The sequence below is a fragment of the Odocoileus virginianus genome, chromosome 5 (genome assembly GCF_023699985.2).
Source record: "Odocoileus virginianus isolate 20LAN1187 ecotype Illinois chromosome 5, Ovbor_1.2, whole genome shotgun sequence".
In the NCBI taxonomy this organism is placed as follows: domain Eukaryota; kingdom Metazoa; phylum Chordata; class Mammalia; order Artiodactyla; family Cervidae; genus Odocoileus; species Odocoileus virginianus.
Genome location: NC_069678.1, coordinates 7,610,657 through 7,637,756, shown reverse-complemented (window position 1 = coordinate 7,637,756; position 27,100 = coordinate 7,610,657). Strand labels below are relative to the sequence as shown.

Genomic DNA, 27,100 nt, shown 5'->3' with positions numbered 1-27,100 from the left:
ATCAGAGCAGAAATGATTTTGAGTGCCAGGCAAGACTTGTAGACTCTTTCCTTTAAGTAAAAGGGAATCAGCCTAATGAAAACAGCAACATCCATTTCATTTTTGTGTCTACTTGGAGAATATTTTTGCTCTATTTTCTTCGGTATATGTGTAATTTCATGTTTTTACATCATTTGTGACATGTCAAAAAAAAATTCTGAAATGTTAACCTTTGCATCCCAAAGTTAACTTTTGCTGAAGACTTCCACTAAATTTTCTGTGTAGAACCTAATGCTATAATTTTTAAAAATTATATTTATAATTTATAAATTATATTTATAAAAAGCTGTAAGAAAATAACATAATGAGACTAATATTTCAAGAATTATGGGCCTAGAAAGAAATTATAGTAGGTCTTATAGTCAAATTGCTTGTGAAATATTACTGTCATACTTTCTCAAGATTCTTCTGAGGAGTAACTGCCATAGCCTGGTTTAAAATATTAAGCTCCATTGTCTTGTGAAATAATTAGGAAATTTAAATACGTGTTGAAGAGTCTAACCTTCAAATACATTAAAATTAGATATTTCCTCAGTTCAATAACACTAAGGTTAACTGAGAATTAAACTTGAGTGCCAGCATGACCACAATAAAATAGGTTTATTTCCTGTTGAAATCAAGATCTTGTTTGTCATTATCACCTTTGTTAAAAGTTTTTTTATAGATACTAATATTGACTCATGGACAGCTAATGCTTTAATTAAATTGTTAGTATATTTAAAATTTCTCCTTTATGAAAATCTTTATAACTAAGTCACCTATAAGAAGCATGAACCTACTAATGCTTTTGACTTTTGGTCATAATCTTAAATTTGGATAGTGTTTTTTAACCTTCTTCCCTTCCTTGCAAAACTCTTACCTTAATAATGCCATTTATTGAGTACTTATATGCACTCTAAAATCAACTGCGATGGTGATAGCAGCCATGAAATTCAAGACAGTTGCTTCTTGGAAGGAAAGCTATGACAAATCTAGACAGTGTATGAAAAAGCAAAGACATCACCTTGCCAACAAAGATCCACATAGTCAAGGCTATACAGTCCTTCCGGTAGTCATGTATAGGTGTGAGAGTTGAACCATAAAGAAGGCAGAGCACTGAAGAATTGATGTTTTCACACTGTGGTGCCAGAGAAGACTCTTGAGAGTTCCTTGGACTGCAAGGGAGTCAAACCAGTTGGTCCTAAAGGAAATCAACCCTGAATACTCATTGGAAGAACTGATGCTGAAGCTGAAGCTCCAATAATTTGACCACCTGATGCGAAGAGTGGACCCTGGAAAAGATCCTGATGCTGGGAAGTACTGGAGGCAGAGGGAGAAGAGGGCGACAGAGGATGAGATGGTTGGATGGCATCACTGATTCAGTGGACATGAACTTGGGCAAACTCCGGAAGATTGTGAGGGACAGGGAGGCCTAGCGTGCTGCAGCCCATGGTGTCGCAGAGTCAGACGTGACTCAGTGACTGAACAACAACAACAACTATGCAGTGTGACATAAAAGCTTTTCACTGTATTTCTCATGTCACTGGAGTAAAATTTGACAAGAAGTGTTGTTCACTGGTATTATGAAAATGTATTTTCTTTTTTAAATTTTTATTTCTTTTTGGTTGTGCTATGTCTTTGTTGCTGAGCATGGGCTTTCTCTGGTTATAGAGAGCTGAAGGTGGGAGGAAGGGGTTACTGTCTAGTTGCAGTGTGCAGTCTTATTGTGGTGGCTTCTCTTCTTGCTGAACAAGGCCTCTAGGCATGCAAGCTTCAGTAGTTGTGATGCACAGGCTTAGTTGCCCTGGGGCATGTGGAACCTTCCTGGCCCGGGATCTAACTGGTATCCCTTGCCTTGCACTGAACCATGAAGGAAGTCCCCTGGAAATATATTTTCATTCATTCGTTTAGTCACCAAAAATCTATTGAGTATCTCGTATACGTCAAGTGCTGAATATTAGAAGAGAACAAAAACAATAGTCCCAGCTTTTGAGATTATTTATAGTCTATGACCTGAGAGTGGCTGGAGAAGGTAGGAGAGGGATCAGAAAAGTCAGCAGACTGTTGCAGTACAATGAGAAATATGCATACCATGTTCTGAGCACTGAGGGAACAGGGAAGGAAGATCACTAACTTGGATGGGTGTGGAAAATAATAGGTGGGAGAGGGAAAGAGAACAGATACTGGGGAAGACTTCTGGGAGGTGATAAGTCTTAATCTGAATTCTGAAGATGAGCAAGAGTGAGCCAGTGAAGAGAGAGTTTCTAGGGAAAAAGAACATCAGTTGGATGTTTGTAATAATTTCACTGGAATAACCACAGATATTTAAATGCATCCCATTTCCTTTAAATGAACTCAGATGTTTTAAGGAAGTACCAGAGCTGGACATCCAGTTGTGTGTTTTATTGTTTAACTTTTAAAAATTATAAAATACAACATATCCAAAAAACTGTTTAAAACACATATGTAAAATTTAACAAGTAGTTTTAAACACTCATGTGGCTGTCTTAGTTGCAGCATATACAGTCTTTAATTGCGGCATGTGAACTCTTGGTTGAGACATGGGATCTAGTTCCCTGACCAGGGATTGAACCTGCATTCCCTGTATTGGGAGCATGGTGTCTTAGCCACTGAACCACCAGGGAAGTCCCCCAAAGCAAACACTCATGTAACTGCCAGCAACAGAACATTGTCAGCATCCTAGAGACATCATCTTGTGCCCTTCCCTTACCATATGCTGCCCTACCTCCCTATAGTTTTAACGTGTATAAATCCCTAAGCAATATATTTCAGTCTTGCTTGTTTTTTAAACTTTATGTTTTTGGGTTAATACTGTCATGTATTCTTTTGTTCAGTGTGTTTGAAATCCATCCATATTGTTGAATATAATTTAATTCAGTTCATTACAGTGTAGTATTTCATTATATGAATATATGACCATTCTACTGGTAAATGAACACTCAGGAGTCCATTATGAAGAGTGCTGCTAACAATATTCTTGTACTTTTACCAATAATGTTCTTTCAAGCAATGTCACCATTCATACCTATAGAAAAATGATAAACTGAATAAAACTTTCATTTTAAATTATAAATCTAAAATATGTTAATGCTTATCTTTTCAAAGTTACTAATGATCCTTCATCAATTGTAATTTACTCATTATAATTTATTAGCAATGGGAGATTGGTGCAGATTTTTTTTAAGCTGGTTAAAAAATCTCAGTGAACAATCTGTAAGTTGAAAGCAAAATCAGTTGCAATAAGTTAGTACACAACTTGTGGATGAATGGATCCACAAGGTGGAGAAAATTGCTCTTTGAAAGTTGCTCAGTCCAAAAACATTTTATTACAATCAAAAGATTAAAAGTGTAATTTATAATTTAGGTCACAACCTGGTCTTTTAGTTTCCTGATTGCATAAAATGAACAATAAATCTCTTGTGTCTAGTATTGCCATTGTGAATAGGGCAAGTGTATCAGAAAGACTTGTTTGTCAGCTTTTATGGTAACATAGGCTGTTACCAAAAAAAAAAAGAAACTTTTTTGCCTTTTTTTTTTTTTTAAATAAATAGTCACATGATCCCAAAGGATTATTTACTGTTGGTTCAAAAGGTAATAAACTGGGTGACCAAAGTCCTATTTTAACAGTAGGAAAATATAATTTAAGCTGCTTCATTGAGAGCCTGCCTCTGTATGTGCTCCCCAATACCCCAAAGCACGCTGTTTTTACATTTCTGGTATTGATGTTAAGACAAAAGCCATCCACTTAAATTTGGACTTTTGGCTCTGACCACTGCTTATATAAACTTGATGTGAGCTATTTCATCTCTCTTGCCTCCCTCCTCATGTTTTATTAGTATAGCAATAGAGTTTTTAAAACAGTTTGCACTTTCTCTTGCTTGATCCTGCACAGCAAATATTATCCTCCCTTTATGGGAGTCAAAGTTAAACTGGAACAATAAATTGTGAAATTTATTTTCAAATTGAGCATATATATACTGACATGTTTCAATTCTCATTTCCTTTTCTGTATATTCTGTAACTGTTTTCTTTGTTGTTACCATGGGGATTACATTTAACATCCTAATGTTATAACATTTTAAGTTGAATTTATACCAACTTAAATAACACACAAAAACTGTTTCTGTACAGCTCCACCCCACCCCTTTTAGTTATTGATGTTACAAAATTACATCTTTATCTATTTTATGCCCTCATTTCAGTTCAGTTCAGTCGCTCAGTCGTGTCCGACTCTTTGCGACCCCATGAATTGCAGCACGCCAGGCCTCCCTGTCCATCACCCACTCCCGGAGTTTAGCCAAACTCATGTCCATCGAGTCGGTGATGCCATCCAGCCATCTCATCCTCTGTCGTCCCCTTCTCCTCCTGCCCCCAATCCTTCCCAGCATTAGGGTCTTTTCCAATGAGTCAACTCTTCGCATAAGGTGGCCCAAGTATTGGAGTTTCAGCTTCAGCATCAGTCCTTCCAATGAACACCCAGGACTGATCTCCTTCAGGATGGACTGGTTGAATCTCCTTGCAGTCCAAGGGACTCTCAAGAGTCTTCTCCAACACCACAGTTCAAAAACATCAATTCTTTGGTGCTCAGCTTTCTTTATGGTCCCACTCTCACATCCATACATAACCACTGGAAAAACCATAGCCTTGACTAGATGGACCTTTGTTGGCAAAGTAATGTCTCTACTTTTAAATATGCTATCTAGGTTGGTCATAACTTTCCTTCCAAGGAGTAAGTGTCTTTTAATTTCATGACTGCAATCACCATCTGCAGTGATTTTGGAATCCCAAAAAATAAAGTCTGACACTGTTTCCACTGTTTCCCCATCTATTTCCAATGAAGTGATGGGACCAGATGCCATGATCTTAGTTTTCTGAATGTTGAGCTTTAAGCCAACTTTTTCACTCTCCTCCTCAACTTTTCTTCATCACTTACTTTTCATAAATGTCATTTACTAAATGACCCAAGTAAGGTTAAAAAAGAGCTTGTGGGAAACGTAAGACTATGTGTAGACTTTGTTTGGCTCCTAATTCAAACAAATCAATTATCCTAAAAAATGTGTTAAACAATTAATGAAATTTGGAGGCTTACAGAATAGTTGATAGTATTAAGGAATTGTTAATTTGTCAGGTGTGATAGTATTGCAATTTTTTGTTTGTTTTTGGCCACACAGCTTGTGGGATTGTAAAGGTTCCCCAACCAGGGATCAAATCCAGGCCCTTGGCAGTGAACGCCAAGTCGTAACCACTGGACCAACAGGGAATTTCCCAAAAATGTTTTTAAAAAAGGGTGTTTCGATCATGTTTTCTTAAATCATGGTTCCCTTTTAGGCTGTATTCTATTGATTCCTTGTTATGAAAAGTTACAAAATTCTCTCACTGTTTCTTCTATCTCTGTGCCTCAGTATTTTATGAAAATTTATAGTGTGTGATTCTTGCCTGGAGAATCCCCATGGACAAAGGAGCCTGGCAGGCAACAGTCCATAGGGTCACAAAGAGTTGGACATAACTGAGCGACTTCACTTTCTTTTGTGCATTCTGTTCCATAATTTATACAAACGTTCTATGGAGGAAAGCCCCAAAGCTGTGGTGAGAGAAGAAGCAGATGCGAAAATTGGTGGGTGTTAGAAAAGATATAGGTAGTGTATGTGTGAAGAAAATCTAGTTATATATACATACACATATATATGCAAATAATAAGATGACAGAATTTATAAGCAGTTTTTATTTTATTTTATATGATTCTGTTTTCTTCCTGTATTTTCTAAAATATATGTATACTGCTGAGTAACAGATTGTGGGAAAAGAAAGGCATATAAGTTAGTTACTGTTTCTGATGCTACAATCATTTTTAAATTGTTTAGAATAAAAATTAAGGACTTTTTTACTGGTCAGAATGAGGTGTAAAGCTAAGGTAGGAATATCCAAAGTTAACCAGTTTTTTTTTTTAATATCTTTTTTTAATTTAACAAACCCTTGTGTCGAGGGCTGACTTTCAATAGATTGCAGTGAGGGAGCTGCTCTGCTACGTACGAAACCCTGACCCAGAAGCAGGTCTATGAATGGTTTAGCACCAGGTTCCCCACGAATGTGCAGTGTGTGACGGGCGAGTGGGTGACCAGTTTTCTTTTATTTTGGATTTCTTTTGCACTGACAAGGCACTTTGCTTAGACGCTCAGTCATGTCTAACTCTTTGTGGCCTCATGGACTGAAGCCCACCAGGCTCCTCTGTTCATGGGATTTCCCAGGCAAGAATATTGACGTGTGCTGCCTTTTCCTACTCTAGGGAATCTTCCCAACTCAGGGATCAAACCCATGCCTCTTGCTTCTCCTGCATTGGCAGTTGGATTCTTTACCACTAGTGCAACCACTGTGTTATTTGTTTTTATTTTCTGAACTTTTGATAGTGGCTTTTATTTTTTTTTAAAAAAGGAGTTTCCTGGGTTGCCTAGTGGTTAGGATTCCTGGCTTTCACATATACACACAAAAAACCTCAATTGGCAGCCCTGAGAAAACTAATAAACTGATTATTATGAACAGCTTTACATCTTCCCACCCAGTGTTCTGAATAATTCTAAAAGGATATAGTCTTCATGTAGTTTATTGAGAAATTATATCCATTTGTCTAGGTTTATATTCCATTCTTCCCAATCATGCTGAAATCATCTGTTAAAAAATTAGAATAAAAAAAAATTAGAATAACATTCAGGTCACAGTTCCTTATTCCCCATTGTGATTAAGCAAAGTGAGCTTTTAGTAATGCTTAATCTCTTGTCTAAAATGTCTCTTTTAGCTCTGTGGACATAGAAATATTAATTGGAGTTAGAATGAATCACATTAATTTATAAAAGAGGAAAGTAGATCAAATCTTGGAGCCATTCATTTAATAGAGTACTTTTTTTTTTAAGTCTTTACTGAATTTGTTACAATATTGCTTCTACTTTCTGTTTTTGGATTTTGGCCATGAGGCATGTGGGATCTTAGCTCCCTGACTGGGGATTGAACCTACACCGCCTGTATTGGAAGGCGAAATCTTAACCACTGGACCACCAGGAAAGTCCCTAATAGAGTACTTTAAAGGAAAATAGTAGATTAACTCTTCTTTAAAGTAATTTTTAGAGGGAAAAAATGAAATAAAATTCATTTTGCTTATAAAACTTTTTTTCTTGTATAATTTTTGATAATCCTGGAAATCATCTCTCAGATGTTGGGCTTTAGAATTGGCCATATAGAAAAGGCTTCAGGAAGACACACCAAAATTCCTTCTGAAATGGAAAGTGAGGCAATTTTAATGTTGAATCTTCAGATTAGTGGGGAGAGAAAGATTTTTTTCTGAGATATTTTTTCCTAATAAAATATTTTTTTAATTTGGAAAAATTAGAAAACCACTTTTTAAAGTAGACAGTATTTTACATAACTGATAATCTTGAATATGCAATTATATATTTGCCTGTTTTTCATTCAACTTTAATGTAAGGATTTTCTAACATTTTTAGAAGCTTCTTTTAATGATGCTTTACACTTCTTTGGTTTCTTTCCTCTTTTTACCCCAAGAAGGCAACTTTAAAATCTTTAACCTTCAGAGTTGTTTTAAGGTGTGTCTTTAAAGAGGTTTGAATAACGAACACTTGACTAAGTGGAGATTCAGTGTAAAGGTGTTGACTATCAGAATTTATTGAAATCTTATTGCCCAAACTTTTACAAGACTAAAACAGTATTATCAAAAGTTTCAATATGTATAATCTTTGACTCAAAAATTTCTTCTAAGAAATTTATTTATAAGAATAAATTTATATTTATTCTAAGAACATATACATTTCTTTCAAGAATTTATTCTTTTTCTAAGAATTTATTTACGTGTAAGAAGTACACATACAAATGAATATTTCTTTACAGCATTTTTTTATAATGGCAAATAACTGTAGGCAACCCAAACATATATCAATAAGGACTTGAATAGATAAACTGTAGTGTATCTAAAATGCAGTACTCTGCCCATAACAATGATTGAGGTAGCTGTGTGTTTAGTAATGTGGAAAGATATCCAAAATAATGCCTAAGTGGAAAGTTGCCACTCAGTATAATCTTATTTCTGTATGTAATATTAGCAAACATATACTACAATACACTATGCGTATGAAATCTAGAAAATATCCACTAAACTGTTATGTGGAAGTGATAAGAGTATGAGACTTCTACTTTCTAAATTATACATTTCTAAAATCTCTTCTCTTTTTTTGACAATTATATATTACATTTATAATCAAGACAAAGTCTACTATTCAAAGATCTCATTCTGCCAGTCCTCCAGTATTTTCTGTTGACCATGAAGCAGTGTGCAATTTTGGTTTCTTAGTAGATTCTAAAATTTTTCTCTTTTCCCTCACGTACACAGCCTTTGGTAATTAAATGTAATGATTGAATGGTGAACTTCAGTATACACATGCAAGATCATCCTGCATACTAAAGCACTGACCCTTTAACACAGAATCTTCATTATATATGGCTTGAGAATTTACCAAGACAGCTAGATAAATTTAGAGGAAAATGGACTTGAGTTATAACTGTATTTAAAAGTCTTCATGTATATCCTTATACTTTTTACTATTATGACATGATTCAATAAAAAGAAAGTTAAAAAGCTGAATTGAAGAGTTTTATATAGTGTGAGATACTATGTTGGGAAAGGGTAATATTGAAAAACACACAGTTTGTACATCCCGGCCGTTATTTATTTGTGGTACTTCTCATTTATAGTTCTGTTGACAATCTGACATCATTGTTACTGAAACAGAAGTTATATGGTCAGGTAGAAATGAAAAAACAAGGAAAACTTTCCTCTAATTGCTATATTACTGATTGAAATGTTTGTACACCTGTTGAGATTCATAGTCAACAGGATTAAAAGTTATACCTAAGTAAATTATATATTCTAAAGTAAAGTTATAGTTTAACCTTAACTAGGCAGCTAACTTCTATAAAACCAAGTATTACTCAGGAGTGGGGGGTGGTGGGTAGGCTTACTCCCTCCTTAAAGAGGAGTTACAAGGGTTACTCTTGTAGCCATGAGTCAGGCAGCGAAAAGAACTAATCCCACCTTTGAGTCTAAGATCAGACTCTCAGAAAATTTGGATAAATCTAGGAATGCTTATAGTTCAGAATGAGCTTTTACCAAGTTAACATGTTTACTTTAAATCATAAATTTGTGCTTTCCAGAAACATTTATTGAGAAATACTATCAGTCTCATATTCTTTCCTTATATAGAATATATAATAAATTTATATTTTACTGAGGACAAGCAGTTGATTGCAATATGAAATAATAAATGATAGGGGAGAAGTAGACCCACACACACACACCCAGGTGAGGAACCTAACCCAAAGGGTGGAGTGGAGGGAAAGATCATGTTAGAGAAGGCTATGTGGAAGATGTGACCCTTGTACTCAATCCTTAAGAACAAGGAAGAGCTGAGTAAAGAAGAATTCTGTTTCTTCTAGACAGAACTGTGTGTGCAAAGGCCAGTAGGCAAAAAAGATGCATTGAGAGTACTTAAAATTGTTCCAGAAAGCTGGAGAATAGTCTTCTAGGGAAAATAAGCCAGAGAGGAACAAGTAAGCAGCCTCCTGATTTAAGTGCAATAAGGGAGACCCAGGTTCAGTCCCTGGGTAGAGAAGATTCCCTGGAGAAGGGAGTGGCAACCCACTCCAGTATTCTTGCCTGGAGAATTTCATGGACAGTGGAGCTTGGTGGGCTACTGTCCATGGGGTCAAAAAGAGTTGGACACAACTAAGTGACTAACACTTTCACTACTACTTTAACTAAGAAATTTGGATTTGACTGGGAGGACCAGAGGGGAAGGGAGTTATATAATTTATTTTAGCTTGAAGATTATAGGAAAAATAGAATTAGAAGACCTCTAGTTCTGCAGTATAGTGATAAGACTTAATTTTTAATGTATTGTTGGGGGAATTCCCTGGTTGTCCAGTGGTTAGGACTTGGTATTTCCTTTTCCAGGGACCCAGGGTTGATCTCTGGTCAGGGAACTAAGATCTCACAAGTCATATAGTGTGCTCCCCACCGCCACCAAAACTATATTCTTGGCAGTCTCCCAGTCCCACCATGCCTTACTCACAGCAGAAGCAAATGCAGATCTTCTCTAAAGGAAGACATCCTCAGGGACTTCCCTGGTGATCCAGTAGTTGAGACTCCAAGCTTGCAATGCAGGGGGCACAGGTCTGATCCCTTATCAGGGAAGATCCCATGTGCCACATGTTGTGGTAAAAAAGAAAAAAGTAAAGGAATACATCCTCAATTTAGGCCTCCAAAATCTCATAGATTTACAAAAAATTAAATATGGGTCTCTTAATCAAATGTCATCAAACATACAAAGAAAAATACACCCATGAGAAAAAATCAGCAGAAGTAACAATGGTTCATTCAAGGACCTTAGATATTAAAATGATCAAACAATATGAGATGTCTATGATGTTTTTAAAGAAAAGAATCACAAAATGAACACAAAATGAATCACAAAAGATGAAATGATCACAAATGACCAGGTAAATATGAAAAATAAATGAAACTTTAAGAGTGTAAAGCTGTGGCTCTGATGGTAAAGAATCTGCCTGCAGTGCAGGAGACCCAAGTTCAATCCCTGGAGAGGGGAATAGCTACCCATTCCAATATTCTTGCCTGAAGAATTCCATGGACAGAGGAGCCTGGTGGGCTACAGTCCATGGGGTTGCAAAGAGTTGGACACGACTGAGCGTCTAACACTTTCTCGGGGTTAGTTTAACATATTAAATATAGGTAGAGAGTAAATTGGAAGTCAGATGTGAACTAACTCTTGAAAAAGCAACACAGAGGCAATGGAATGGAAAATATATAGGAGAGGTTAAAAGGCCTGGAGGTTAGAATAAGAAAAATTGAAGGAATTAAGGGAATAGAGGAAAACCAAAATTCTTAGAAATAAGAATTGACATTTTTTGAGAAGTAATAAATGAGCTTATAGATATGGGAAGTGTATACCAAACAGGATACATAGATTCACACACACTTATGTTGTAGTCAAATGGAAAAACACCAAAAGAGAAAATCTTAAAGGACCAAAGAAAAAAGACAAGCCACCTACCACAATCAGTAAGAATGATAGATTTCTCACTGCAACAATGGAAGCTAGGAGGGCATAATATCTTCAATATGATAAAGAGAAAACTATCTAGAATTTTATGTCCAGAAAAACAATATTTTTAAAACAATGGTAAAATGAAGACATTTAAGATCAACAAAATAGAATTTGCCTTCAACAGACTTTTACTTAAGGAAATTCTACTTTGGAAAGAAGGGAAATGGTACCAGAAAGGAGATCTGAGATGCAAGAAGGAATAGTGAGCAAAGAATTTGGTAAGCATCTGAGTAAATCTAAACAAGTGCTACCTGTATAAAATAGTGATGTCTAATTTGTGAAGTAAAAGATACAATATTGGCCAGTTAGGATAGATTAATATATTGATTTGTTTTAAAAATAAATTAGTATATTAATTTTAAATTAATTATCATGCATGTTAAAATTTCAAAGATAACTTCCTAAAGAAAAGTGAATATATAACTTCTAAATCAATAAATAGGAAAACTGGATTTTTTTGGCCACACTGTTTGGCATGCAGGATCTTAGTTTCCTACCAAGGATCAAATCCACACCTCCTGCCTTAGAAGCATGCAGTCTTAACCAGTGGACCACCAGGAAAGTCCCTGGAATTTTTAAAAGCTGTTTTTCAAGGCTTTGCCACTTAGCTTTGTGACCTCTGTCATGTTACATAACCTCCATAAACCTTAGTTTCCTCATCTTTAAAATGTGGATAATAGTAGAACCTCCCTTACAGGATTGTTGTGAAGATATAATCATATAATGCATGCAAAGAAGCTTAGCACAAATCTACAACATAGTTAGTGTTCAATATATATTAGACATTACTTTTATGAATAGTGACAGTCTTGGTCATGCTTTAAAGCCGTGCTAGGAAATAAATAAATAAAGCCATGCTAGAATCTGCCAACATCACACCCAGCCTCTCTCTCCAGTGAGAGGGAAAGCTGCACCCAAAGATAGCTAAAAAGTGTTACACAGTTCATAACTGATAGATCTTCCTTGTGTTAATCACAACTCCTTGCTTAGAACCTTTAGAATTCAATATTGCCTTTCAGTAAAAAGTTCAGAGCTTCAAGGCTACAGCCTTTCTACAGCCTAGCCTGACCAACTTTATCTCATAAGTTCTCTTTAAATCCTTGAGTTAAATCTCTAAACATTTTTGAGGTCTCCTTCCTTAATGCTTTTGCTTAAAATGCCCTTTTGAAGAATAGGTAGAATTTGAATGACTTCCTTCATCTGGAAAACCCTCACTCTCTGCTAAGTCCAACCTATTCTTCAAATCCCAGCTCAAGTCCCATAAGAGTTCCTGACAACTCTAGCCCAAAAGTAATTTATAATTTGAAAAAGTATCATCTAAACCAGGCTTTCTATTGCAATTTATACCTGTCTTCTCTTCTCCATTTTTCAATTGAGCCTTTATTTAAATCTTATATTGTCACAGAAAGCTTCCCTCAAGTTTGTAGGTCTTTACAGCTACATTTTCAGATCCTTAAGATAGTGGCTATTAATTGTATATCTTTGTATTCCCTGTAGTTCCTCGGGAAGGGAAACTAACATGTAAGTGCCTATAATATGCCAGGTATTATATTAAATGGTTTCTTATATTGATAATATATATCTTACTTATTCTTGACAAACTTATATAGATATTAGTTCCCTCATTTTACAGATGAGGACATTGCACTTGAGAAAGGTTAAGTAACACATCCAAGGCACTTAACTAGTCAGTGGCAGAGCTGGGTTTCTACTATACCATTCATCAAAATAGCTTTCAACTAATACATACCTTGGAGGTATAAAAGCTCACATGGTATACATCTTTCTACTTGACTTATTTGTATCCCACTGTGAAATTTAGAATGTCATGAAAGCAAAGAAGCCAAAATTCTTCTCAAAAATTAAAATTTGGCATGCCAATTATTAACGTTCCAACCATAGGAATTCACAAAGAACTTGAAGTTAGAAAGTCATACTTTGGGGGGAGGGGTGGATTAAGGAACTTAAAGACATTTTTTTCATTTATTCTATATTTTGCCTTGAGTTCATGTAATGTGATATGAAATGAATCACAGAACAAAATGGAACGTTCTTTGGGTGCTTACTGCAAGTCCATATCCCTTTCAGAACGTTCTTTCTTTTCTCTTTTCCCCTTTCCTAGGGTTACACATCTTTCTGGAATGACTGCATATCATCTGGCCTGCGAGGTGGCATCCTGATAGAGCTGGCCATGAGAGGTCGAATCTATCTAGAACCCCCCACCATGCGTAAGAAGCGACTACTAGACAGAAAGGTAGAGCATCCTCCATGAATATCCTCTTAAGAAAGGGCAGATACCAACAGCCCATTTTGGAAGAATAGGAAGATTTGAGACGTGAGACAATAAAAATACCACTTATTCAGTTGTCCCATTGTCTAACAGGTTTAATTATCCTGTAGCAGAGAGAGAAATCTAAGTATCCAAGGTCTAAAGAGTTATAAGAAGTTCACGGTTTTGTCTTCCCTTTTTATGCAGAAAAGTCACATCTAGGATGGTGTTGATTATTTTTCTGTATTTATCTATAGCTGTAATATTATGAAACAGTATTATATGATGAGGAGGTAAACGTGGGTCAGATGCAGTCTTAACCCTGGTCAACCTCAGATAACCATTCAGTTTCCCTCCTTCCAATTATTTTGCAAGTCCTCTCTAGCATGAGTTATACACTCCCTCCATTTTCTTATTACTCATTTTTTCCACTCACAACTTCACTGTCATACTTAGCACTCTAGTGAAACTACATTCTTAGGTGTCACCAGCTAATTTTCAGTCTTCAATTTATTTTTCTCTTTTAACCTGTATGTGGTGTTTGACACTTTTGACTACCTCCTATTTGAAACTTCCTCTCTTCTCGAGCTTTGTTATATATTACATCTTCTTGCTTCTCTAGCAGTACCCTATTTCCTTTACTTCTCCATTCCTTAATATCTAAATCTCAATTTATATCACTTTGTATCCTTTTAGAGATATCATTTACCTTTACAGCTTCATCTATCACCCTTATGATATTAATTTTCAAATTTCTAGACCTGTCTTCTTTTTCCACCTCCAGGAACATAGTTAACTATTGTCCAGACATTTCAACTTGGCTATCCCATATCAGTTAAAACCAAGCTTCATCAACTTTACCTGAGTTTCCTATCTTTACTAATTGTTTCACAAGTTGGTTTTCCAGGCTCAAAGAGTTATTATTGAATCTTTTTTCTCCATTATCATTTATATCCAGTTTGCCACTGGGGCCCAGTTCAAATGTTATTTTATCTATCCATACTAGATTTTAAATTTCTTGAGGAAACAGAGAAAATATGTTATGCTGCTTTGCTCTTCCTATGACATTTAACCAGTAATATATGTATAGCATATTCACTGATTTTAATTTGAATGAAGTAGATGAAGCAAAGTCTCTTGTTTCTTCTTTTCTGAAAGGTACTGCTAAAGTCAGACAGCCCAACGGGTGATGTTTTACTGGATGAAACTCTGAAGCACATCAAAGCAACTGAACCCACAGAAACTGTCCAAACATGGATAGAGCTACTCACCGGTAAGATGATGCAGAATGATTTAAAAAATCCCACATTTTATAATCTTTACCCTACTCTTAAGGTTAGGAGAAGAAGTATAGGAATTCAGGGTGCTGAGTAAGATATATATATATTTCACTGTTAAACTGTACTAATGAGGGACCAAAAAGGCATGATTAATCAATACGTAAAGTTTTCCAAAGCTTCACCTTACCTCTGTGCACCTCATAAGCTCACAAGAAATTTTTTTAACATCTGCATTGATGTATCGTTCACATACAGTTGTTGTGTAATTCACATACAGGGTCATCATACAGTTGACCCATTAAAAGTATACAATTAAATGGATTTTAGTATGTTCACACAGTTGTGCAACCATCATCACAACCTAAGTTTAGAACATTTTCATCATCCCCAAAACAAACCCTATGCTCACTAGCAGTTTTCCCCATGTTTCCCAGCCCTCCTGCCCAGCTCCGACAACCACTAATCTACGTTCTATCTCTGTAGATTTGCCTATTCTGGATATTTCATATAAACGAAACCATACAACTTATGGTTTTTTGTGACTGACTTCCAAGGATAATATTTTCAAGGTTCATCCATGTTGTGGCATGTATCAGCACTTCATTCCTTTTTTCCTCAAAGGCAAGTTCAAAAACTTTAATATGAATAACTAAGCCTATGGCATAAAATTATAGGAGAATCTTGCACAGGGCACTTTGAGGTCACAGCCAGTGTCACCTTCTGGAACAGTTTTTTTAAATTGAAGTTTTTATTGAGACATTTGTATTGAGTTGGTCAAAAAGTTCATTCTGTTTCTTCCATAACATCTTACAGAAAAACATGAAGGAACTTTTTGGCCAACCCAGTATATTGACATGCAGTTGTAAGAATTAATATAGAGAGAGACCTTTATATGCCTTGTCTAGAATCCCCCACTGGTAAAATTTCTCAAAGTTTTAGTATTTGATAATCAGAATACTGAAATTTATATAATTCACCAATCTTGTTAGAATTTGCCTAGGTTTTTTGTTTTGTTTTTTTGTTCTTTTCGGCCGCACCACATGGCATGTGGAATCTTAGTTCCCCAACCAGGGATCAAACCCTGCTGCCTGCAGTGGAAGCACAGAGTCTTAACCATTGAACAGCCAGCGAAGTCACAAATTTCCCCAGTTTTAACTTGATTTTTTATTTCCAAATAATATTTCATTGAATGGTTATAGTACTTCAGTTATTTATTTATCATTTGATGGACATTTGAATTACCTCTTTTTGACTAGTGTGAACATTCATAGACAAGTTTTTGTGTGGACATGTTTTCATTTGGGGGGTATATAGTTAACTCTATGTGGTAAAATATACATATTTATTATCTCAATCATAAGTGTACAATTCAGTGACATTAAAAACACAGTGTTAAAAAAAAAAAAAAACCACAGTGTTGTATAACTATTACTTCTTTCTACACTCAAAGCTTTCTTATCATCCCAGTATCCCTCTTCCTTCCTCTCATTCCCTGGCAACTTCTTATCTACCTTCTGTCTCTATGAATTTACCTGATCTAAATAACTCATATAAGTGGAATCATACAGTATTTGTCCTTCTATGCCTGACTTACTTGAAAGCTAAGCATGTTTTCAAGGTCCGTTCATCTTATAGTTTACATCAAAATCTCATTCATTTTTATGGTTGAGTAATATTCTGTTGTATGTGATATACTGCATTTTGTTAATTTCATCTGTTAATGGACACTTGGGTGTTTCCATCTGTTGGCTATTGTAGGGTAATGCTGCTGTGAACCTTGTGCATATATCTGATAAAGTCATTGCTTTCCATTCTTTGGATGTATATCTTGGAGTAGAATTATTGGGTCATGTGATAGTTCAGTAGTTTGAGGAAGCACCAAACTTTTCTACAGAGGCTGCAGTCTTTGACAGTCTTACCAGCCATGATAAGGTTCCAGTTTCTGTACATCCTCATTAGCACTTATTTTATTTTGTTTTTAATTATAGCCATCCTAGTAGATACGAAGTGGTATATCATTGTGGTTTTGATTTGCATTTCCCTAATGATTAATGATGTTGAGCATCTTTTCATGGATGATTTATGTATCTTCTTTGGAGAAATGTCTATTCAGGTCCTTTGCCCATTTTTGAATTGGCTTCTGTTGTTCTTGTTGAGTTTTAGAAGCACTTTCTATAGTCTCAACAGTAATCCCTTATCAGATACATGATTTGTAAATATTTTCTCTCATTCTACAAGTCATCTGTTCACTTTATTGAGAGTAACTCAATGCACAAAAGTTCTTAATTTTGATGAAGTCCAACTTATTTGTTGCCTGACTTTTGGTGTCATATCACTGAAATCTTTGCCAAATCTAATGTCATAAAGATTTTCCCAATGCTTTCTTCTAAGAGTTTTATAGTTTTAGTTCTTAAATTGGTTCTTTGATCCATTTTTACTTAATTTTTTAATATGATATAAAGGTTCAACTTTGTTCTTTTGCATATGGATATGCAGTTTCCCAGAACCATTTGTTAAAAATACTATTCTTTCCCCCTTGAATGGCCTTGGAAGTCTTGTTGAAAATCAGTTGACCATACCTGCAAAGGTTTATTTCTGGACTCTATTCTGTTGTATTAACCTGTTTGTTTGTCCATATTGTTTTACTGACTGTAGCTTTGTAGTAATTTCTGAAGTTGGAAAAGTATGAATCCACTAATTTTATCCTTCTTTTTCAAAGTTGTTTTGGCTGTTCTGGATCTTGTGCAGTTCTATATGAATTTGAAGATCAGCTTTTACACTTCTATGGAAAAGGCTGTTAGAATTTTATAGGGATTGGGTTGAACCTGTAGATCTTTTTGGTTGGTTATTGCCATTTTAACAGTGTTAAATTTTCCTGTCCATTAAAAGAGACTTAGGCTGTCTTTCCATTATCTAGGTCTTCTTTAATTTTCTTTCATCAGTTTTATAGTTTTCAGTGTACAAATCTTTCACCTCCCTGGTTAGACTTATTCCTAAATATTTAATTTTCTTACACACTGTTACAAATGGGACTGCTTTCTTAATTTCACTTTCAGGTTATTCACTTCTGATATACAGAAACAACTGATTTTTGTGTTTTCATCTTGTACCCAGCAACTTAGTCGAGTCTATTAGCTCTAGTTGCTTTTTGTGTATTTGGGGGGATTTTCTATGTATAGGATCATGTCATCTGCAGACAGAGATAGTTATAGTTTTTCTTCCTAACTTGAAGTGAAGTGAAGTCGCTCAGTCATGTCTGACTCTTTGCAACCCCGTGGACTATAGCCCACCAGGCTCCTCTGTCCATGGGATTCTCCAGACAAGAATACTGGAGTGGGTTGCCATGCCTTTCATTTTTCTTTCTTATCTACTAGCTCTGGATAGAACTTCCTTAAATTGTTGAATAGCAGTGGTGAAAGCAGGCATCCTTGTCTTTCTTGTTCCTTGACTTTTGTGGGATCTTTCAGTCTTTTACCATTGATTATGATATTAACTGTAAGGCTTTCATGAATACTCTTTATCATATTGAGGGATTTTTCTCTTATTCCTAGTTTCCTGGAACTTTGTATAATGAAAGGGTGTTCGTTTTTGTCAAGTTACTTTTTTTTTTTTTAATTGAAGGATAACTGCTTTACAGAATTTTGTTGGTTTCTAAGTTGCATTTCTGAATCAAGTAACATGGTCATGTGGGGTTTTTCTTAATTATATTAAATTATGTATTATTGATACTTTGATTTTTATTGAAATGTTATATTAGTTTCAGGTGTACATCGTGTTGATTCAGTATTTATGTATATTGAGAAATAATCACCACAATAAGTCTAGTTAGCATCCATCATCACACATAGTTTTTTTCCTTGTGATGAGAACTTTTAAGATCTGTTTTCTTGAGTGCTTTGAGTGCTTTGTGGCTTCAGTTGTGCCCAACTCTGTGCGACGCTATGGACTGTATGTAGCCCACCAGGCTCCTCTGTCAGTGGGATTTTCCAGGCAAGAATACTGGAGTGGATTGCCATGCCCTGCTCCAAGGATCAAACTCACATTGCTTATGTCTCCTGCATTGGCCGGCAGGTTCTTTACCACTCATGCCACCTGGGAAGCCCATTTGAAAGTCTGTTTTCTTAGCAACTTTAAAATATATAATACAGTGTTAGCAACTATAGTTACCATGCTATATATTACACCCCCAGGATTTATTTATTTTATAACTGAAATTTTGTGTCTTTTGATCTTCACACATTGTGGCATTCTTCCCCTTCCCATCCCTAGCAACTACTAATCTGTTCTCTGTATCTAAAATTTTGGAATTTTTTGGTTTTGTTTTAGATTCCAGATATAAGTGAGATCATAACAGTATTTGTCTTTCTCTGTCTGACTTATTTTACTTAGCATAATGCCCTCAAGGCCCATCCATGTTGTTATGAATGGCAAGATTTCCCTTTTATGGCTGATTAGTATTCCAATGTATGTATATGTGTGTGTATATATGTGTATGTTTGTGTGTGTGTATCCATTTTCTTTATCTGTTCATCCATAATTGATATTTCAATTGCTTCCGTGTCTTAGCTACTGTAAATAATGTTGCCGTGAACATGGGGTACATGTATCTTTTCAAGTTAGTGTTTTCATTTCCTTTGGAAAAATTCTCAGAAGTAGAATTACTAAATTATATGGTAGTTATCATTTTAATTTTTTGAGAAATTTCTATACTGTTTTCTATAGTTACTGCACCAATTTACATTCTCACCAATAGTGCATGAGGGTTCCCTTTTCTCTATGTCCTTGCCAACATTTGTGGGTTTTTTTTAATTTTTAAAAATATTTAGATATTTATTTTTATTTATTTTCTAATTTGGCTGCACTGGGTTTTAGTTGAAGCATGCAGGATCTTAATTGCAGCATGTGGCATCTAATTCCCCAACCAGGGATCGAATTTGGGTCCCCTGCATTGGGAGAGTGGAGTCTTAGCTGCTGGACCACCTGGGAAGTCCCTATCTTTTTGAAATACTTTTTATTATATATTGGAGTATAGCCGATTAATAATGTTGTGATAGTTTCAGATGGCCAGCAGGACTCAGCCAAACATATACATGTATCTCTTTTCTCTCAATCTCCCCTTCCATCCAGGCTGCCGCATAACATTGAGCAGAGTTCCCTGAACACTTGTTATTTTATAACCATCGTAACAATTGTGAAGTGATATCTCACTATAGTTTTGATGATTTGCAGTTCCTTGATAATTACTGATGTTGAGCACATTTTCATGTGTCTTTTGGCCATTTGTATGTCTTCTTTTGAAAAACATCTATTTAGATCCTTAGTCTATTTGAGTTTCTGGTACATTCCTGGGATAAATTTTACTTGATCATGGTGAATAATCCTTTTATCATGCTTTTGGATTAAGTTTGCTAATATTTTACTAAGGATTTTGAATCTACATTCATAAGACTTATTGGTCTGTAACTTTCTTTTCTTGTGATGTCTTTATTTGGCTTTAGTATCAGGATAATCTTGCCTCACAGAATGAGTTAACATGTTCCTTCTTTAGATTTTTGGAAGACTTTGAGAAGGATTGGTGTTAATTCTTGTTTAAATGTAAGGTAGAATTCACTGATGAAGTCATCTGGCCCTGAACTTTTCTTTGTAGGGAGGTTTTGATTTTTGATTACTAATTTCATCTTTTTATTTGCTATAAATCTGTTGAAAGTTTCTGTTTCTTTGTCAGTTTGGATAATTTGAATGTTTCAAGGAGTTTGTCCATTTTTTCTAGGTTGTCTAATTTGTTGGTTTAACGTTATTCATAATATTATAATTCTTTTTTTAATCCCTGCAAGGTCAGTGGTAATGCCTCCACTCTCATTTCTGATTTTTAGTTGTTTCTTTTTTCCTTTGGCAGTCTAGCTAAATGTTTGTGAATTTTGTTGGTCGTTTCAAAGAAACAACTTTTAGTTTCTTTAATTTTGTTTGTTGTTTTTCAGATCTCTCTTTTTGTATATCTCTAATCTATTTCCTTCCTTCTATTAACTTTGGGTTTATTTTGCTCTTCTTTTTTAGTCCATTAAAGTATAAAGTTAGGAGATTGATTTTAGACTTTTTTAATTTAGGCATTTACAGCAAATTTCCCTCTGCTTTCACTGCGTCCCATATACTTTCATATGTTGTGTTTTCATCAATTTCTAACTATTTTCTAATTTCCTTTGTGATTTCTTCTTTGACACATTGGTGTTTAAGCTTGTTTAATTTACACACATAGGCAGATTTTCATTTTCCTTCTTTTATTGATGTCTAATTTCATCCCACTGTGGTCAGAGAAGAAGATACTTTGTATGGTATCTGTCTTTTGAAATATATTGAGATGTATTTTATGGCCTAACACATGGTGTCTCCTGGAGAATGTGCCTTGTAAATCTGAGACGAACATGTATTCTGCAAGTAGGGTGATATAAAACTGTCTGTCTGATCTATCCATTTTGCTTCATATATTTTGAGTCTGTTATTAGGAGTGTAAATATTTATAACTGTTTTATCTTCTTGTTGTACTGAACCTTTTATTAATATATAATGTCTCTTTGTCTCTTCTGTCTTGTATGATTTAAAGTCTATTTTGTCCAAAATTAGTATAGCCATCCCTTCTCTTTTTTGGTTACTATTTGAATGGAATATCTTTTTCCATCCATTCACTTTCTTTTTTGTGTGTGTGATTCTTTTTTTTTTCTTTTTTTCATTTATTTTTATTAGTTAGAGGCTAATTACTTTACAGTATTGTAGTGGTTTTTGTCATACATTGACATGAATCAGTCATGGATTTACATGTATTCCCCATCCCAATCCCCCCTCCCCATCCATTCACTTTCAACCTGTCTGTGTTCTTTAATCTAAAGTGAGTCTCTCAAAACAAAAAAATTGAGTCTCTTATAAACAGCATTTAGTTGGATCATGTATTTTAACCCGTTCTGCCATTTTTTTCTTACGATTAAACGGTTTAATGTGTTTACATTTAAAATAATTACTGATAAGGAGACACTTCCACCATTTTGCTATTTGTTTTCTATATGGCCTGTAGACTTTGGTCCCTCATTTCCTACATTACTATCTCCTGTTATGTTTGGTAGATTTTTTTATAGTGAAACGTTTTGATTCCCTTCTCATTTTCTTTAGTGTATATTCTGTAGATGTTTTCTTTGTTGCACCATGGGGATTACATTTTATATCTTAAAGTTGTGACAACCTAATTTGAATTTATACCAACTTAACTTCAGTAACACAAAAATTCTGTTCCTATACAGCTCCATTCCACTGTTTTGATGTCACAGATTATACCTTTATAAATTGTGTGACCAATAACATAGGTTAATAATTGTTCTTTAATGCATCTGTCTTTTAAAGTATATAGAAAATAAAAAGCAGAGTTACAAACCAAAATTAACTTTTATAGTTGTCCATGTATTTAACTTTTATTGTGTGTCTTTATTTCTTCATTACTGCTTCAAGTCACTTCTAGCTTCCCTTCATTTCAACCTGCAGTACTTTTTAGCATTTCTTGCAGGGCAAGTCTAGTGGTAACAACCTTCCTCAATTTTTATTTACCTGGGAAAGTCTTAATTTCATTGTTCAAGGACACTTTTTCTGGATATAGCATTCTTAGGTGACAGATTTTTTTCTTTGAGTCCTTTGAGTATGTCAACTCACTGTCTTCTAGCCTCCAAAGTTTCTGATGAGAAGTCTGGTGATAATCTTATTGAAGATACTTTGTATATGACAACTCACTTCTCTCTTCCTGCTTTTAAGATTCTTTATCTTTGTAAACTAAATTAATGCTGGAGAGGGTGTGGAGCAAAAAAATCTTCCTACACTTGGTAGGAATGTAAACTGGTGCAGCCACTATGGAGAAAAGTATGGAGTTTCCTTAAAAAACTAAAAATAGAGTTATGTACAATGTGTCAATCACACTCCTAGGCATATATATCTGAGAAAATTCTAATTCAAAAAGACACATGCAACCTAGTGTTAATAGCAGCACTATTTACAATAGCCAAGACATGGAAGCAACCTAAATGTCTGTCAACAGCTGAATGGATAAAGAAGATATAATATATATGTGTGTGTGTGTGTGTGTGTATATACCCATATATATATATGAATATTAGTTATGAAAAAGAATGAAATAATGCCATTTGCATCAATATGGATGGACCTAGAGATTATCATATTAAGTGAAGTAACTCAGACAGAAAAAGAAAAATACTATATGATATCACTTATATGTGGAATCTTTAAAAATGATACAAATAAACTATTTCTAAAACAGAAATAGACTCATATAAGTAAAAAACAAACTTATGGTTACCAAAGTGGATAGCAGAAGTGGGGTAGGTAGATAAATTAGGAGTTTGGGACTAACAGCTCAGCTGGTAAAGAATCCACCTGCAATGCAGGAGACCCTGATTCCATTCCTGGGTCAGGAAGATCTCCTGGAGGAGAGGGATAGGCTACCCACTCCAGTATTCTTGCCTGGAGAATGCCCATGGAGAGGAGGAGCCTGGCAGGCTACAGTCGGTGGGGTCACAAAGAGTTGGACACGACTGAGTGACTAAACTCAGATATATAAAATAGGTAGACAATAGGGACCTACTATATAGCACAGGCAACTATAATCAGCAAATTATAATAACCTAGAATGGAAAAGAATCTAAAATGTGTGTGTGTGTGTGTGTGTGTGTGTATGAAAATCACTCAGTCGTGTCTGACTCTTTTCTACCCCATGGACTGTAGCCTGCCAGGCTCCTCTGTCTGTGGAATTCTCCAGGCAAGAATACTGGAGTGGGTAGTCATCCCTTCTCCAGGGGATCTTCCCAACCCAGGGATCGAACCCACGTCTCCTGCACTGCAGGTGTATTCTTTACCATCTGAGCCACTGGGGAAGCCCAAATATATGTGTGTGTAACTCAATCACTGTACTGTACATCTAAAACTAACATAACATTGTAAATTAACTATACTTCAGTTTAAAATTGGTTTTAAAAAATTGTTTATCTTTGGCTTTCAGTAGTTAGATTATAATGTATCTTGGATGTTTTAGTCAACATTGAGCTCATTAAGTATCTTAGATTTGTAGATTCATGTCTTTTGTGAAATTTGGACCATTTTCAGGTATTATTTTTTCAAATATTTTTCTGCCCTTTCTCTCTCTTCTCCTCTGGGATTCCTACAATGAAAATATTAGTCCACTTGATGGTGTCTCAGAGGTTCCTTAGGCTCCATTCACTTTTTTTGTTGTTTTTCCCTAAACTTTATTACTTCAGTTGTACTATCTTCAAATTTGCTAATTCTTCTGCCTGCTTAAATCTGTTTTTGAACCCATATAGTGTATTCTTCATTTTAGCTGTTGTATTTAAGCTCCAGATTGTCTTTTTCTTTTCTTTTTTTTCCCCCCATTTATTTTTATTAGTTGGAGGCTAATTACTTTACAATATTGTAGTGGTTTTTGCCATACATTGACATGAATCAGCCATGGATTTACATGTGTTCCCCATCCCATCCCTCTGGGTCTTCCCAGTGCACCAGCCCTGAGCACTTGGCTCATGCATCCAACCTGGGCTGGTGGTCTGTTTCACCCTTGATAGTATACTTGTTTCAATGCTATTCCCACCCTTGCCTTCTCCCACAGAGTCCCAAAGTCTGTTCTGTACATCTCTGTCTCTTTTTCTGTTTTGCATATAGGGTTATCATTACCATCTTTTTAAATTCCATATATATGTGTTAGTATACTGTATTGGTCTTTATCTTTCTGGCTTACTTCACTCTGTATAATGGGCTCCAGTTTCATCCATCTCATTAGAACTGATTCAAATGAATTCTTTTTAATGGCTGAATAATATTCCATTGTGTATATGTACTATAGCTTCCTTATCCATTCGTCTGCTGATGGGCATCTAGGTTGATTCCATGTCCTGGCAATTATAAACAGTGCTGCAATGAACATTGAGGTACACATGTCTCTTTCAGATCTAGTTTCCTCAGTGTGTATGTCCAGGAGTGGGATTGCTGGGTCATATGGCAGTTCTATTTCCAGCTTTTTAAGGAATCGTCACACTGTTCTCCATAGTGGCTATCCTAGTTTGCATTCCCACCAACAGTGTAAGAGTGTTCCCTTTTCTCCACACCCTCTCCAGCATTTATTGCTTGTAGACTTTTGGATAGCAGCCATTCTGACTGGCGTGTAATGGTACCTCATTGTGGTTTTGATTTGCATTTCTCTGATAATGAGTGATGTTGAGCATCTTTTCATGTGTTTGTTAGCCATCTATATGTCTTTTTTAGAGAAATGTCTGTTTAGTTCTTTGGCCCTTTTTTTGATTGGGTCATTTGGAAGAAATGAAGAACCCCAGGGTTAGTAGAAGGAAAGAAATCTTAAAAATTAGGGCAGAAATAAATGCAGAAGAAACAAAAGAGACCATAGCAAAAATCAACAAAGCTAAAAGTTGGTTTTTTGAAAAGGTAAATAAAATTGACAAGCCGTTAGCCAGACTCATCAAGAAACAAAGAAAGAAGAACCAAGTCAACAAAATTAGAAATGAAAATGGAGAGATCACAACAGACAACTCTGAAATACAAAGGATCAGAAGAGACTACTACCAGCAGCTCTATTCCAATAAAATGGACAACTTGGAAGAAATGGACAAATTCTTAGAAAAGTATAACTTTCCAAAACTGAACCAGGAAGAAACAGAAGATCTTAACAGACCCATCACAAGTACGGAAATCGAAACTGTAATCAGAAATCTTCCAGAAAACAAAAGCCCAGGACCAGATGGCTTCACAGCTGAATCCTACCAAAAATTTAGAGAAGAGCTAACACCTATCTTACTCAAACTCTTCCAGAAAATTGCAGAAGGCAAACTTCCAAACTCATTCTATGAGGCCACCATCACCCTAATACCAAAACCAGATAAGGATGCCACAAAAAAAGAAAGCTACAGGCCAATATCACTGATGAACATAGATGCAAAAATCCTTAACAAAATTCTAGCAAACAGAATCCAACAACATGTTAAAAAGATTATACATCATGACCAAGTGGGCTTTATCCCAGGAATGCAAGGATTCTTTAATATCCACAAACCAATCAATGTAATACACCACATTAACAAATTGAAAGATAAAAACCATATGATTATATCAATAGATGCAGAAAAATCATTTGACAAAATTCAATATCCATTTATGATAAAAACTCTCCAGAAAGCAGGCATAAAAGGAACATACCTCAAAAGAATAAAAGCTATATATGACAAACCTACAGCAAACATTATCCTCAATGGTGAAAAATTGAAAGCATTTCCCTTCAAGTCAGATTTTCTTTTTGGTTCCTTTTTGTAATTTCTATCTCTTTACTGGTATTCTAATTTTGTTCATCATTTTCCTGTCTTTGCCCATGTCTTCCTTTAGCTATTTGCTAAAGAAAGTATCATAAAGAAACATCTTTAAAACAGCTGTTTTCAAGTATTTATCTAGTAAACTTGACATCTGGGCTTCCTCAAGTACAAATTTTGTCTTTTTCTTTTGTCCCTTTTAGTGGGACATACCTTTTTCTTTCACTATGTGCCTTGTAATTTTTTTGTTGTTGAAAGCTGAATATTGAAATCTTATAATACAGTAACTCTGGAAATCAAGACTTTCCCCATTTCCCAGGTTTTGCTGAGTTGTTTGTTGTTATTTTGTTGATTGTATTATGGTTTCTCTGTGTTGTAGATCCAACTGAGGTGAAAGCTTCAGATCTCAGGTCTTTTCCAAGGTTGTACTTCAGAGATTACATGTTTTCTTAAGCAAGCATAGTTGCTTTCTTAAATACTGTGTACATGCAGTTGTTTCTGAATGTAAAACAAAGCTTCTCTTTGAAATCCCCTGGAAGCTGCTTCAACTGGTGGGGATTGGAACAGTGGCAGCCTTTAGCTGTATGTCAGCCATCAGAAGCTACAATCCATAACCAGAACACTGGTCCTGAGATTTCAAAGACGGAGTCCTTATTGCCCACCCTGACTCCAGCAGGCTATACCAAAACTGCAGATTTCTGTTCCCACAGCTACCTATCATGGGACTGGGGGCTAAGTAGTCACTGCTGCACTGAAGGCTGAAATTGACTGAAATTGATATTGACCACAGTTTGCCAGCCTAGCTTCCCCTGGAACCTACAAGTGTTGGTGGAAACTCAAGAGTTCCAAAAATAATTGTTTCAGGTAGATGCTGCTAGTATAATTATTGTCTTGGTGGAGAGATGAATTTCTAATGGTTGCTGCCATTATCCCAGATGTAATCTCTCAATGATTAAC

At 35.4% G+C, this 27,100-nt stretch overlaps 1 protein-coding gene and 1 long non-coding RNA gene across 6 annotated transcripts in view; one reads left to right on the top strand and one right to left on the bottom strand.

Moving 5' to 3' along the window:
* The window catches only part of GOLPH3L (golgi phosphoprotein 3 like), a 41,240-nt gene that overhangs the window by 5,853 nt on the left and 8,287 nt on the right, over nt 1–27,100 (top strand). For 3 of the 4 annotated variants that reach the window (XM_070467301.1, XM_070467303.1, XM_070467300.1), the window contains 2 exons: nt 13,345–13,476; nt 14,650–14,764. In XM_070467301.1, the coding sequence (XP_070323402.1) occupies nt 13,345–13,476; nt 14,650–14,764 (247 nt within the window). The remainder of the gene's footprint in view (nt 1–13,344; nt 13,477–14,649; nt 14,765–27,100) is intronic. The other variant, XM_070467304.1, reaches the window with a different exon arrangement.
* LOC139035126 (uncharacterized) overlaps nt 4,037–27,100 on the bottom strand; it is a 41,817-nt gene continuing 18,753 nt past the window's right edge. For both annotated transcript variants that reach the window (XR_011487639.1, XR_011487640.1), the window contains exons 2-3: nt 10,170–10,279; nt 4,037–6,702 (exon numbers count right to left, since the gene is read on the bottom strand). This is a non-coding gene — a long non-coding RNA (uncharacterized lncRNA). The remainder of the gene's footprint in view (nt 6,703–10,169; nt 10,280–27,100) is intronic.